Genomic DNA, 12852 nt, shown 5'->3' with positions numbered 1-12852 from the left:
ATTGGAATACTGGGAGGAAGCACAAGCAGGAGCGCGCGAGAGGGCAGGGCTCCTGCCTCATACTGAGAAAGAGGGAAGATCAGCGAGTCATCTCAAGTGCCTATACACAAATGCAAGAAGCCTGGGAAACAAGCAGGGAGAACTGGAAGTCCTGGCACAGTCAAGGAATTATGATGTGATTGGAATAACGGAGACTTGGTGGGATAACTCACATGACTGGAGTACTGTCATGGATGGATACAAACTGTTCAGGAAGGACAGGCAGGGCAGAAAAGGTGGGGGAGTTGCACTGTATGTAAGGGAGCAGTATGACTGCTCAGAGCTCAAGTATGAAACTGCAGAAAAACCTGAGAGTCTCTGGATTAAGTTTAGAAGTGTGAGCAACAAGGGTGATGTCGTGGTGGGAGTCTGCTATAGACCGCCGGACCGGGGGGGATGAGGTGGAGGAGGCTTTCTTCCGGCAACTCACGGAAGTTACTAGATCGCAGGCCCTGGTTCTCATGGGAGACTTCAATCATCTGCTGGGAGAGCAATACAGCGGTGCACAAACAATCCAGGACGTTTTTGGAAAGGGTAGGGGACAATTTCCTGGTGAAAGTGCTGAGGGAACCAACTGGGGCAGAGCTCTTCTTGACCTGCTGCTCACAAACCGGGAAGAATTAGTAGGGGAAGCAAAAGTGGATGGGAACCTGGGAGGCAGTGACCATGAGATGGTCGAGTTCAGGATCCTGACACAGGGAAGAAAGGAGAGCAGCAGAATATGGACCCTGGACTTCAGAAAAGCAGACTTTGACTCCCTCAGGGAACGGATGGGCAGGATCCCCTGGGAGAATAACATGAGGGGGAAGGAGTCCAGGAGAGCTGGCTGTATTGTAAAGAATCCTTATTGAGGTTACAGGGACAAACCATCCTGATATGTCGAAAGAACAGTAAATATGGCAGGCGACCAGCTTGGCTTAACAGTGAAATCCTTGCTGATCTTAAATACAAAAAAGAAACTTACAAGAAGTGGAAGATTGGACAAATGACCAGGGAAGAGTATAAAAACATTGCTCGGGCCTGCAGGAGTGAAATCAGGAAGGCCAAATCACACCTGGAGTTGCAGCTAGCAAGAGATGTTAAGAGTAACAAGAAGGGTTTCTTCAGGTATGTTAGCAACAAGAAGAAAGTTAAGGAAAGTGTGGGCCCCTTACTGAATGAGGGGGGCAACCTAGTGACAGAGGATGTGGAAAAAGCTAATGTACTCAATGCTTTTTTTGCCTCTGTCTTCACGAACAAGGTCATCTCCCAGACTACTGCACTGGGCAGCACAGCATGGGGAGGAGGTGACCAGCCCTCTGTGAAGAAAGAAGTGGTTCGGGACTATTTAGAAAAGCTGGACGAGCACAAGTCCATGGGGCCGGATGCGCTGCATCCAAGAGTGCTAAAGGAGTTGGCGGATGTGATTGCAGAGCCATTGGCCATTATCTTTGAAAACTCATGGCGGTCAGGGGAAATCCCAGACGACTGGAAAAAGGCTTATGTAGTGCCCATCTTTAAAAAAGGGAAGAAGGAGGATCCTGGGAACTACAGGCCAGTCAGCCTCACCTCAGTCCCTGGAAAAATCATGGAGCAGGTCCCCAACTAATTCATTTTGAAGCACTTAGAGGAGAGGAAAGTGATCAGGAACAGTCAGCATGGATTCACCAAGGGCAAGTCATGCCTGACGAATCTAATTGCCTTCTATGACGAGATAACTGGCTCTGTGGATGAGGGGAAAGCGGTGGACGTGTTGTTCCTTGACTTTAGCAAAGCTTTTGACACTGTCTCCCACAGTATTCTTGCCAGCAAGTTAAAGAAGTATGGGCTGGATGAATGGACTATAAGGTGGACAGAAAGCTGGCTAGATTGTTGGACTCAACGGGTAGTGATCAATGGCCCCACGTCTAGTTGGCAGCCGGTATCAAGTGGAGTGCCGCAAGGGTCAGTCCTCGGGCCGGTTTTGTTCAATATCTTCATAAATGATCTGGAAGATGGTGTGGATTGCACCCTCAGCAAGTTTGCAGATGACACTAAACTGGGAGGAGAGGTAGATATGCTGGAGGGTAGGGATAGGATACAGAGGGACCTAGACAAATTAGAGGGTTGGGCCAAAAGAAATCTGATGAGGTTCAACAAGGACAAGTGCAGAGTCCTGCACTTAGGACGGAAGAATCCCATGCACCACTACAGACTAGGGACCGAATGGCTCGGCAGCAGTTCTGCAGAAAAGGACCTAGGGGTTACAGTGGACGAGAAGCTGGATATGAGTCAGCAGTGTGCCCTTGTTGCCAAGAAGGCCAATGGCATTTTGGGATGTATAAGTAGGGGCATTGCCAGCAGATCGAGGGAGGTGATCGTTCCCCTCTATTCGACATTGGTGAGGCCTCATCTGGAGTACTGTGTCCAGTTCTGGGCCCCACACTACAAGAAGGATGTGGAAAAATTGGAAAGAGTCCAGCGGAGGGCAACAAAAATGATTAGGGGACTGGAACACATGGCTTATGAGGAGAGGCTGAGGGAACTGGGATTGTTTAGTCTGCGGAAGAGAAGAATGAGGGGGGATTTGATAGCTGCTTTCAACTACCTGAAAGGGGGGTTCCAAAGAGGATGGCTCTAGACTGTTCTCAGTGGTAGCTGATGACAGAACGAGGAGTAATGGTCTCAAGTTGCAGTGGGGGAGGTTTAGGTTGGATATTAGGAAAAACTTTTTCACTAGGAGGGTGGTGAAGCACTGGAATGCGTTACCTAGGGAGGTGGTGGAATCTCCTTCCTTAGAAGTTTTTAAGGTCAGGCTTGACAAAGCCCTGGCTGGGATGATTTAATTGGGGATTGGTCCTGCTTTGAGCAGGGGGTTGGACTAGATGACCTCCTGAGGTCCCTTCCAACCCTGATATTCTATGAGTCTATGACCCAGATCTCCTGAGACCCCAGCCAGTGCCCCATCCCTATAACACACTGCATCCCCGAGAGATGCATGCTTTTTAGATAGCAAAGTGCAGTTGGGAACAGGAAGTAGCATTATTGGAGAAATGGGCTGAGGCTTAGATTTGTGAAGGTGTGTACAGGCGTTGCTGCATTCAGCGCTGCAAGAGCTAACTCAATTAGGAGCCTAAATTTCATTTTCAAAAGGAATTTAGGCATTTAGGAGCCAAAACCCCACTGAATTTAACGCCTACATGGGTGAATCACTTTGAAAATGAGACAAAGACTCCTAAATCAGTGAGGCACTGCAATGCTGAACTCAGCAACACCTGAGTACCTTTAAAAATCTGAACCTAAATGACAGATTAGCAGCTGGTGTACAGAAGTTACCTAGACATTTACTTCAATTAAAGGATGGTGAAGCGAGGAATATAAGAGAGTCCATTCAGAGACCAAGGGAAGTTTCTTACCAGCAAAATACAGGAGCCAGTGGGGAAAAGGGAGGAGCAAATGGAAATGAAAAGCTAACTGTGTTTTGTGCAGATCCCATCCCTGGAGCACATACAACCTAGGGCCATATTGGATGCAAACACCCTAGGCAAGTATGTAATTCTAAATGCAGAGGCCCCTGAGCTGCAGGCTCATGAAGCTGGACCGGAAAGGAGACAGCTCTATCAGCAGGGACAGCAAAGAGGGACACAAAATGCAGCCAAGTCAATGGCTCTTCTCTCATGAATTCCAGTCCCTCTGTAGGGGGTGTATGGGGGTCGCCTGGGAGAGCAGTGTGATTGAGGACAACCAGTGTGCACTCCAGCATGGGCACCTAGTCCTTCATTAACTCGCTCCGACACGCGGAAGCTATCACAGATCGGCAGTAGCCAGTGGACATCGGGTAGTTAGCGCTGACAAGGCAGCACCTCGGAGAGGAATAGCAACAAAAGCCTGCAGAATAGCAGGTAAGAGAAGACGTTGACTTCCAGAGGTCGCTTTGAAGGAGAGCTGTCCAGCTGCAGGGCTGGTAGGTGCTGTAGCCTTTAGAACTCATGTAGGGCCAACATCTATGAGAAAACCAGGGGATCTCCTGAATGTGGGGGGTCCCCTTTTTGCTGCTGTGCTCCTCCCTGCCTTGCTCCCAGCACCAACCGCCAGCTTTCCTTGGCTCCCCGTGCGCTGATAACTGTGGTCGGTGGGCAGGGAGTGTATATAGCAGGTGGCAATGCTGCTCTGAGCAGCAGGAAACTTTTGCCGGGTTGATTGGCAGCCTTCCACGCAGAGTGGCTATTCCCTGGCTCTGGCAGCCCCAGACCTGGAGCCCCTCTCAGACAGGGTCTGTCAGACAAAGGTACTGGCCTCTGTGCAATCGGAAGGTGCTGGTGGGTAACTGCTTTCCCCTCCTGTGTCACCCTTCAGTCCCATTCCAATGGAATTTCCTCAGCTTTGCTCCCCACAGTGCTGTGTTGGGGGGCAGAATCTTTGTTCAACAGAGCAATCAGCCAGCATGCTCACTGGGCACAGAGCAGTGGAAATTCCTGGGAACACAAGCACAGCACATAGTAAAAAGACAGCCAGACCAGGTCCTCGGCTGTGTTAGCAGAGGGGCAGCAGTTGTTACAAAGCACCTAACCCCCATCCAGGGTCCCGGGCAGTCCTGCTTGCTGTTCCTCAGGCAGGAGATCACATTCTCAGAGAGGCTGCAGCAAAGGGCATCAGAGACTCATCTATGTGAGGATACCAGGCTTCATGAAAGTTATGGGGAAATATTAGAGCCATTTGGCTTCCTCTCCTTGGGAAAGAGGAGACTTGAAAGAAGCAATAAACCTGAGAGGTACATTAGTCACATTGCCGAGGGGGACAGAGAGGGGACATCACTGCAACATGAGGGGCAGGCTATGGCTTTCCCAGACCTATACAGAGGCAGTGAGATGGGGCCTAAGAGGCAAGCACTTTACCAGGGCTTCTCCTTGCATGTGGAGCTGAGCAATCTGCTTAATGGCATGGACTGGTTCCCCCCCTACACGGTCCCACTTTGTGGGCAGGTGAACAGGAGAGAGGGATTGGCTCCAACTCCTCCTGGCCCCCTGTAGCCTTATTCTTTAACAGTTAATAATTGTATTGGTTGTCAATGGATACGAATGTAATGAGCTGGAGGAACAGGGATCTAGTCTAGTCTAGTTACTGCTAAGGAAAAGAAAAGGCTAAGTTAGATCTATGGGCTGCACCCCCTAACATCCTGCTGCCCAGAGCACAGAGACTGTTCCGGTGGGGGCCCATTGCAGAGTCATGGGAGCAGGGGAAGGCCTTCCAGCCCCCATCCCGCTGCACAAGGACCATCAGGATCTCAGGCAGTACTTTGGGCTAAGGCAGTGGTTCCCAAACTGGGGTTCCCAAACCCCTGGGGGTTCACAGAATGTTACAGGGGGGTCGCCAGAAAAATGTCACTCATGGCGGCCAGAGGACCCCGGCACTGGAGGCAGCAGGTGGGACCTGGTTGCAGGGCAGACGGCCCGAGCCCCAGGGAGAGCGGGGCTGGGCAGTTGCGGCTGGCAGCCCGAGCCCTGCCCCCATCAGTGGGGGAGCCGGCAGCCCGAACCCCAGTGCTCTGCACGGGGCTGGCAGCCCAAGCCCCAGGGAGAGCGGGGCCGGGCAGTTGCGGCTGGCAGCCCGAGCCCTGCCCCCATGAGCGGGGGAGCCGGCAGCCCGAACCCAAGCGCTCCGCACGGGGCTGGCAGCCCGAGCCCCAGGGGGAGTGGGGCTGGGCAGTTGCGGCTGGCAGCCCGAGCCCTGCCCCCATCAGTGGGGGAGCCGGCAGCCCGAACCCCAGTGCTCTGCGCGGGGCTGGCAGCCCAAGCCCCAGGGAGAGCGGGGCCGGGCAGTTGCGGCTGGCAGCCCGAGCCCCAGGGAGAGCAGGGCTGGGCAGTTGCGGCTGGCAGCCCGAGCCCTGCCCCCATCAGTGGGGGAGCCGGCAGCCCGAACCCCAGTGCTCTGCACGGGGCTGGCAGCCCAAGCCCCAGGGAGAGCGGGGCCGGGCAGTTGCGGCTGGCAGCCCGAGCCCTGCCCCCATGAGCGGGGGAGCCGGCAGCCCAAACCCAAGCGCTCCGCACGGGGCTGGCAGCCCGAGCCCCAGGGGGAGTGGGGCTGGGCAGTTGCGGCTGGCAGCCCGAGCCCTGCCCCCATCAGTGGGGGAGCCGGCAGCCCGAACCCCAGTGCTCTGCGCGGGGCTGGCAGCCCAAGCCCCAGGGAGAGCGAGGTCCAACAGTTGGGGCCGGCAGCCTGAGCCCTGGTGGTCAGCGGGACCAGCAGCCTGAGCTCAGTGGAGCTCAGTTGACCGGGGCGGTCAATGGGGTCCAGCAGCAGGAGCCCAATGGAGTGCGGAGGAACTTTAAACTTAAATTCCTGGAAATATTAATTTTTAGGAGGAGGTTCACGAGATTGCACAATTTAGTGAAAGGAGTTCGCGGGCTGTTAAAGTTTGGGAACCACTGCACTAAGGGGAATGAACACAAGCTGCAGGCAAAGCCCATCAAAGCAGAGAACACAAGTGAGTGCAGAGGCATGCAGGTTTGTGTCTAGTGGAGGTGACTCAGAGGTCTGCTGAGAAAGCAGCAGTGCGAGAGAAAGAGAAACTGAGCAACAGAGACACACTGGGCTTTCCTCACTCCGGAGATCATCTCTGAGTCCATAAAAACAGCAAGGACTGTTCCTAAACTAAATGTGCCTATACAAGTATACTCCTGAGCACTTGAAAGAGACACACCAGCACGGCTCGTGCTGCAGGAGTGGGTGGATAAGCTGGTGTCTGTGATTGGGCAGGTGGGGAAGGAGTATATCTTGCTGGGTTACAGACCAGGCTCTGAGATTGGCTGGGCTGGGCTGAGCAATGTGACCTAGGTTCTGCTGTGAAGAAAAAAGAATCTGTGCAATCCAATTCCATCGTCAGCACAAACCCAAAGCTCCCAGCAGCCAGAACTCAAAGTGTGGCCAAAGCACTTGAGCTGCCTGCAGCTGGTCGTTTGATGGAGGAGCCTCTTGCCACTCAGAGTATATTGAGGGAGTCTATTAAGGAGCACGCCCATTTGACCTTCACTAGCTCCCAGTAGCTATAACCTTCCATCATCTCCCCTGCTGGATTTACATCCTCACCCTCTGGCAACACAGCTAGACAATTGCCCTTGCTGTGCCAAGGAGGGGGCTTCCCTTAGGAATGGTGATCAGCCCAGTTGCCAGCGCTTGTGGGGCCTCTGCCGGGCAGTACCAGGATTTTAATTCTAGCCCCTCAGGGCTCCGTCCATCTGTCACAGATACTTACAGTGGCAGGCAGGATCAGTGGCACTCCTGGCGGAGGGTTGTCGGATGAGGCCTGGCTCGTGTTCAGTACCATGTACCCAAATCCAACCTTCCCGTTATTGCACAGAGTGATTTCAGCTTCAATGACTTGGTCAAATAGCTGAGGGGAAGAGATAGGAACAGGAGTGTCACTATCAAGGCTTTTTTTCAGATTTGCTTCCCACATACTCATAACACGCAGACAAGGGGATATTCAATGAAAGCAAGAGACAGGAAATTCAACACCGGCCCAAAGGAAAGTTTTCCAAACAGTGCACTACTAGACTGTGGAACTCATCACCACAACATGTTGCTGTGGTCACGAGCTCAGCAGGAATCCAGAACGGACTGGATATTCTGTAAGAACATGCAGACTTATGAGAGAAAGGATTAAAATAGCAATCAGGAACCAAGGAAGAGTTTTGGAGGGGATGTAAATCCTCCTGGCTTCAGGGCATAAACCAGCTTCTAATTGATGGGGGTATTTCCTGTGAGAAGCTTGTCCCATAACTATGGACTATAAGGTGAATAGAAAGCTGGCTAGATTGTCGGGCTCAATGGGTAGTGATCAATGGCTCCATGTCTAGTTGGCAGCCGGTATCAAGTGAAGTGCCCCAGGGGTCGGTCCTGGGGCTGGTTTTGTTCAATATCTTCATAAATGATCTGGAGGATGGTGTGGATTGCACCCTCAGCAAGTTTGCAGATGACACTAAACTGGGAGGAGTGGTAGATACGCTGGAGGGTAGGGATAGGATACAGAGGGACCTAGACAAATTGGAGGATTGGGCCAAAAGAAATCTGATGAGGTTCAACAAGGACAAGTGCAGAGTCCTGCACTTAGGACGGAAGAATCCAATGCACCGCTACAGGCTAGGGACCGAATGGCTTGGCAGCAGTTCTGCAGAAAAGGACCTAGGGGTTACAGTCAACGAGAAGCTGGATATGAGTCAACTGTGTGCCCTTGTTGCCAAGAAGGCCAATGGCATTTTGGGATGCATTTTGGGGCATTGCCAGCAGATCAAGGGACGTGATAGTTCCCCTCTATTCGACATTGGTGAGGCCTCATCTGGAGTACTGTGTCCAGTTTTGGGCCCCACGCTACAAGAAGGATGTGGAAAAATTGGAAAGAGTCCAGCGGAGGGCAACAAAAATGATTAGGGGACTGGAAAACATGACTTATGAGGAGAGGCTGAGGGAACTGGGGATGTTTAGTCTTCAGAAGAGAAGAAGGAGGGGGGATTTGATAGCTGCTTTCAACTACCTGAAAGGGGGTTCCAAAGAGGATGGCTCTACACTGTTCTCAGTGGTAGCAGATGATAGAACAAGGAGTAACGGTCTCAAGTTGCAGTGGGGGAGATTTAGGTTGGATATTAGGAAAAACTTTTTCATTAGGAGGGTGGTGAAACACTGGAATGTGTTACCATCGGAGGTGGTCGAATCTCCTTCCCTAGAAGTTTTTAAGGTCAGGCTTGACAAAGCCCTGGCTGGGATGATTTAGTTGGGGATCGGTCCTGCTTTGAGCAGAGGGTTGGACTAGATGACCTCCTGAGGTCCCTTCCAACCCTGATATTCTATGATTCTATTCTATGATTCTATGATTCTACCTGCTTCAGTGTCCTGCACCTTCCTCTGAGGCCTCTGAGTCGATGTCAGAGACAGGACACTGGACTGGGTAGCCCTGGGGTCTAATCCAGCCTGGCAATTCCTATCTGGCAAGCAGGAGAAGCTGTGAACCAGCACAGAAATACCTGGGAGATCCCCCTCAGCATCAGAAAACATGAACTTTTTCTATTCCTTGCTGCCATTTTCCAAATGTGCCTCTTTTGGGAAAGATAAGATAGGTGAGATGATATCTGTTATCGGACCAACTTCTGTCGAAAGCTTGTGCCTTCCACCAACAGCAGTGAATCCAATAAAAGACTGAATCACCCGCCTTTGTCGCTCTCATAACCTGAGACCAACATGGCTGCAACACTGCCAACAATTTCTTTTGGAAGACAGTCCTGTATTTCGGACTCCCTGGGTCAAACAGATCCCTGGGGTAACTCCCCTGAAGTCAAAGGAGATAGATCGGGGCAGATTTGGCCCATTCCAGTGATAGCATAATCCAATGTATGTGATGTTAGTTGACATTATTATTTTAATAATGAAGGAAGGTATCATTCATCTTCAGGGAAAGCATGATTTTTAATGTGGTAAACCCTGGATTCTGTCCAGCACTGCTTGGATGAGGCTGGAGGATGTATACAGGAAAATGCTCCTATGCCCAAGTATTTTTGGAACCTGCAGTGGTAGGAGAAGGAATACAAAAGGCGCATTAACATCTAAAGAGATTCGATAATAATCTCTTTGGTCCTTTTTAGTTGGTTTAAGTGAAACAGTGGTTCTTTGAGTTTTGATTCTGATATCTGAGTCTCACACCATTTGGTCTACAATTACTGGGTTCTAGTTAAAAACACTATTAATGGTGAAAAGGCAACAAAGAAAACAGAATGACTGGTTAAAGGAGAGGAGCTCAGTTAGTCTGTGCTGCTTTAATGCATGGATGAAACTGCCCCACTGCCTTTAATTTGTTCTCAGGCATTTGCAGAGGCAGAGGCAGAGCTCAAAGCAAATGTCGCTTGTTACTAAGTGCTCTCCGGCAGACTCTGAAGGCATGTCATGTGTCTCCAAACTCCTCCTCCTCTGTCTTTTCCTCTACATGGTCAAGGGGGCTGGTCTCTTCCTTCAAGGGTTTATTTTTCCTTCATTAATGTGCAGGTTCATTAAAATCCCCCTCCAACACAGAGTACCTTTGTGCTGCTTCCTACTTTACCAGCAGAGGAATACCATGCACAGGTCAGATCACGGCATGACACTGACTGACCTTCACCAGTGACGCTGCAGTTAATCGATAGAATCATTTTTCCTCCAAGCAACAGCACTCTTACTTCCACTGCTTCCCTTCTACTAAGCCCAAGAACAGTAGATACCAAAAAGATGCAGGGCTTCATGATGGACAAACTCTGAAGAGGTTATGCTGCCCACAAGAGAGAGGCTGTTGGGATACAGGTGCATATTATGCAGAGGAGGTTCTACTGACAGTGAGAGTGGAGCTGTGAGGGGCTGTATAACGGTATCCAGAGGTAGGGCCACCCTGTCAGGAGGGGACACTGACAGCGTGGATGATGGCACATCTGGCCAGTTGAATGGAAGTTGGTGGCTCTGAAATGCAGGCCTCTCCTGTGTTTTACCTGTAGCCCATAGTCAATCTCCTTTATGTCAAAGGCGTAACTGATGAGCGAAGCCTCTCCTTTCAGCACGATCTCATAGGTAGGGCCTCCCTCGACTTTGCACAGCGCCTTGGCCCGGGCAGTGATGTCAGCGTGACCATAAAAGGTGAATGAGACCTGCTGACTCTCGTTGGGTTGCAGCATTCCATAGAGGGGCAATATGTCAAACACCTGGTGGGGGTGGGGTGGGGTGGAGTGGAGAGGGTAGAGGAAGGCAGAAATGACACAGTTAAACATTTCAAAGTGCAGAAATCAATGGTTAGCAACTTCAGAAGAGCTTCATCCTTTCAAATGCCCTGGCATTCTACTCTGCATAGCAGTTGTTTGGAGCAAGGCACAGACAATACTAGATCCTCCGGTGGGGCTGGCACAAATGGAATGATTCTAATCTCTGGCTTACAACCACCCTGATCTAAACTGAAAGGGCATAGGGCATACGTAGTCTCCATGGTCACTAAGGCAGCATTAGTACAGTCTTGGAGACCTATGGGTGGCAGAGGTCCTCTCAGGTGAGGTTCCTCTTCCTTGGAATTCCCAGCCCTTGAAGGGACTTCAGACAGAGTAAGAGTCAGCAGAGCCCAATGCGAGACACAGTGACTCAGTTCAGCTTATTCTGAACACTCTTGATTTTGTTCCTGTATTGTGTGCTATTCTCCATTACAGTGCTAAGGCAACAACAGAATTGTTATTATTAACCAATTAATTAATGAAGGGATTACTATTGAAGTCTTTACACTCTATCCAGGCAAAACTTTTATTTAAGTCAGTGAAAGTGAAGTCAATGGGAGTATTCCCTCAGAAAGGTGTTACTGCTCCTCAGAAGAAAGGTTCTAAAAGATACATAGCCTTTAAGGTCCATGAGACTGAGGCCTGGTCTACACTTGGGAGGAGGGGGAGATCGATCTAAGTTATGCAACTTTAGCTACATGAATAACGTAGCTGAAGTCGATGTACTTAGATCTACTTAGTCTTCACTGTAGTAAGTCGACAGCTGACGCTTCCCCCTCGACTCCGCCTGCACCTCTCGCTCCGGTGGAGTACCGAAGTTGACGGGAGAGCGGTTGGTGGTCGATTTATTGCATCTAGACTAGACTCGATAAATCGACCCCTGCTGGATCGATCGCTGCCCGTCGATCCAGCGGGTAATGTAGACAAGCTCTTAGGACCAGTTAACACATATTGCAATGATGGCAGCATTGTACAAAGTGTGGTACAGAACAGCTTGTTAGCTACAGTCTGCTGCTGTGTCCCTGGGAATGATCCTTAGAAGTGAGGCAAGAGACAAGGGAGTGAGAGAACAGTCTTAAATCCAGTGAATCTCCTGCTTACTTCTTCCACCCCTGTTGCAAGAAGGTCTTCTGACTCCACAAACCACAGTGATTCCTTGAGCTCCGCCGGGCTCAGAGTCAGAGAAATGCCTTCCACCTCATCAGCACCCACGATTAGCATCTAGGAAACAAGCAGCACAAGCTAGAGCAGTGGTTCTCAACCAGGTGTGCGTGTACCCAGAGCTCTTCCGGGGGTACATCAGCTCATCTAGATATTTGTCTAGTTTTACAACAGGCTACGTAAAAACACTAGTGAAGTCAATACAAACTAAAATCTCATACGACTTGTTTATGCGGCTCGAAATACTATGCACTGAACTGAACAGCTCACCTGTGCAACCACAGCAACGACGGAGGCAATGCTGAATACACGACAATATTTATACTCCAGTTGATTTATTTTATAATTCTATGGTCAAAATGAGACAGTCAGCACTTTTGCACAGTACCAGTGGAGCTGTTACACTTTTTTTTGTAAGCAAAGTGTTTTTAAGTGAGGTGAAACATGGGGCACACAAGACAAATCAGACTCCTGAAAGGGGTACAGTTGTCTGGAAAGGTTGAGAGCCACTGAGCTAGGGCAAGCAGACGGCCACTCCCAATCTTGAGCCCGCCCCTTCTTTTTCACAACGAACACTGCAGTCATTTTGCTCCTGGCTGGGTCTGTTTCTGAACATAGCATGTCTGCTGCATACATTATTGTACTGCACATACACAGGGACATCTCATCAAAAGGCAAAGGCCCAGCCCCAAGTTCAGAAAAGTGTGTGCACACAATGGATGTGCAAATGAAGCAAGAGGCGTAGTTAGGTCCATACTTAGCTACTAATGTATGCATTTACCTGGTTCACCTGGGCAACTGTAACCCACACACCTCCTGGGTGTGGGGTTCTGTCCCATCTAGTGGCAGAGAGAAATGAGTCTGCTCTACAGCCTGAGCTAAGAGGCAGCTGGCTTTTAGCTCACGTGGTAGAGGCTCATGCACT

General features: G+C 50.5%; 1 protein-coding gene across 1 annotated transcript in view; it reads right to left on the bottom strand.

Annotated features, from left to right (window-relative positions):
* The window catches only part of HYDIN (HYDIN axonemal central pair apparatus protein), a 427037-nt gene that overhangs the window by 137082 nt on the left and 277103 nt on the right, over nt 1–12852 (bottom strand). The window contains exons 26-28 of the mRNA XM_073307159.1: nt 11868–11987; nt 10500–10709; nt 7250–7387 (exon numbers count right to left, since the gene is read on the bottom strand). Of these exons, the coding sequence (XP_073163260.1) occupies nt 7250–7387; nt 10500–10709; nt 11868–11987 (468 nt within the window). The remainder of the gene's footprint in view (nt 1–7249; nt 7388–10499; nt 10710–11867; nt 11988–12852) is intronic.

Source organism: Lepidochelys kempii, chromosome 12 (genome assembly GCF_965140265.1).
Source record: "Lepidochelys kempii isolate rLepKem1 chromosome 12, rLepKem1.hap2, whole genome shotgun sequence".
Taxonomy (NCBI): domain Eukaryota; kingdom Metazoa; phylum Chordata; order Testudines; family Cheloniidae; genus Lepidochelys; species Lepidochelys kempii.
This window is presented reverse-complemented; position numbering and strand designations above follow the sequence as displayed.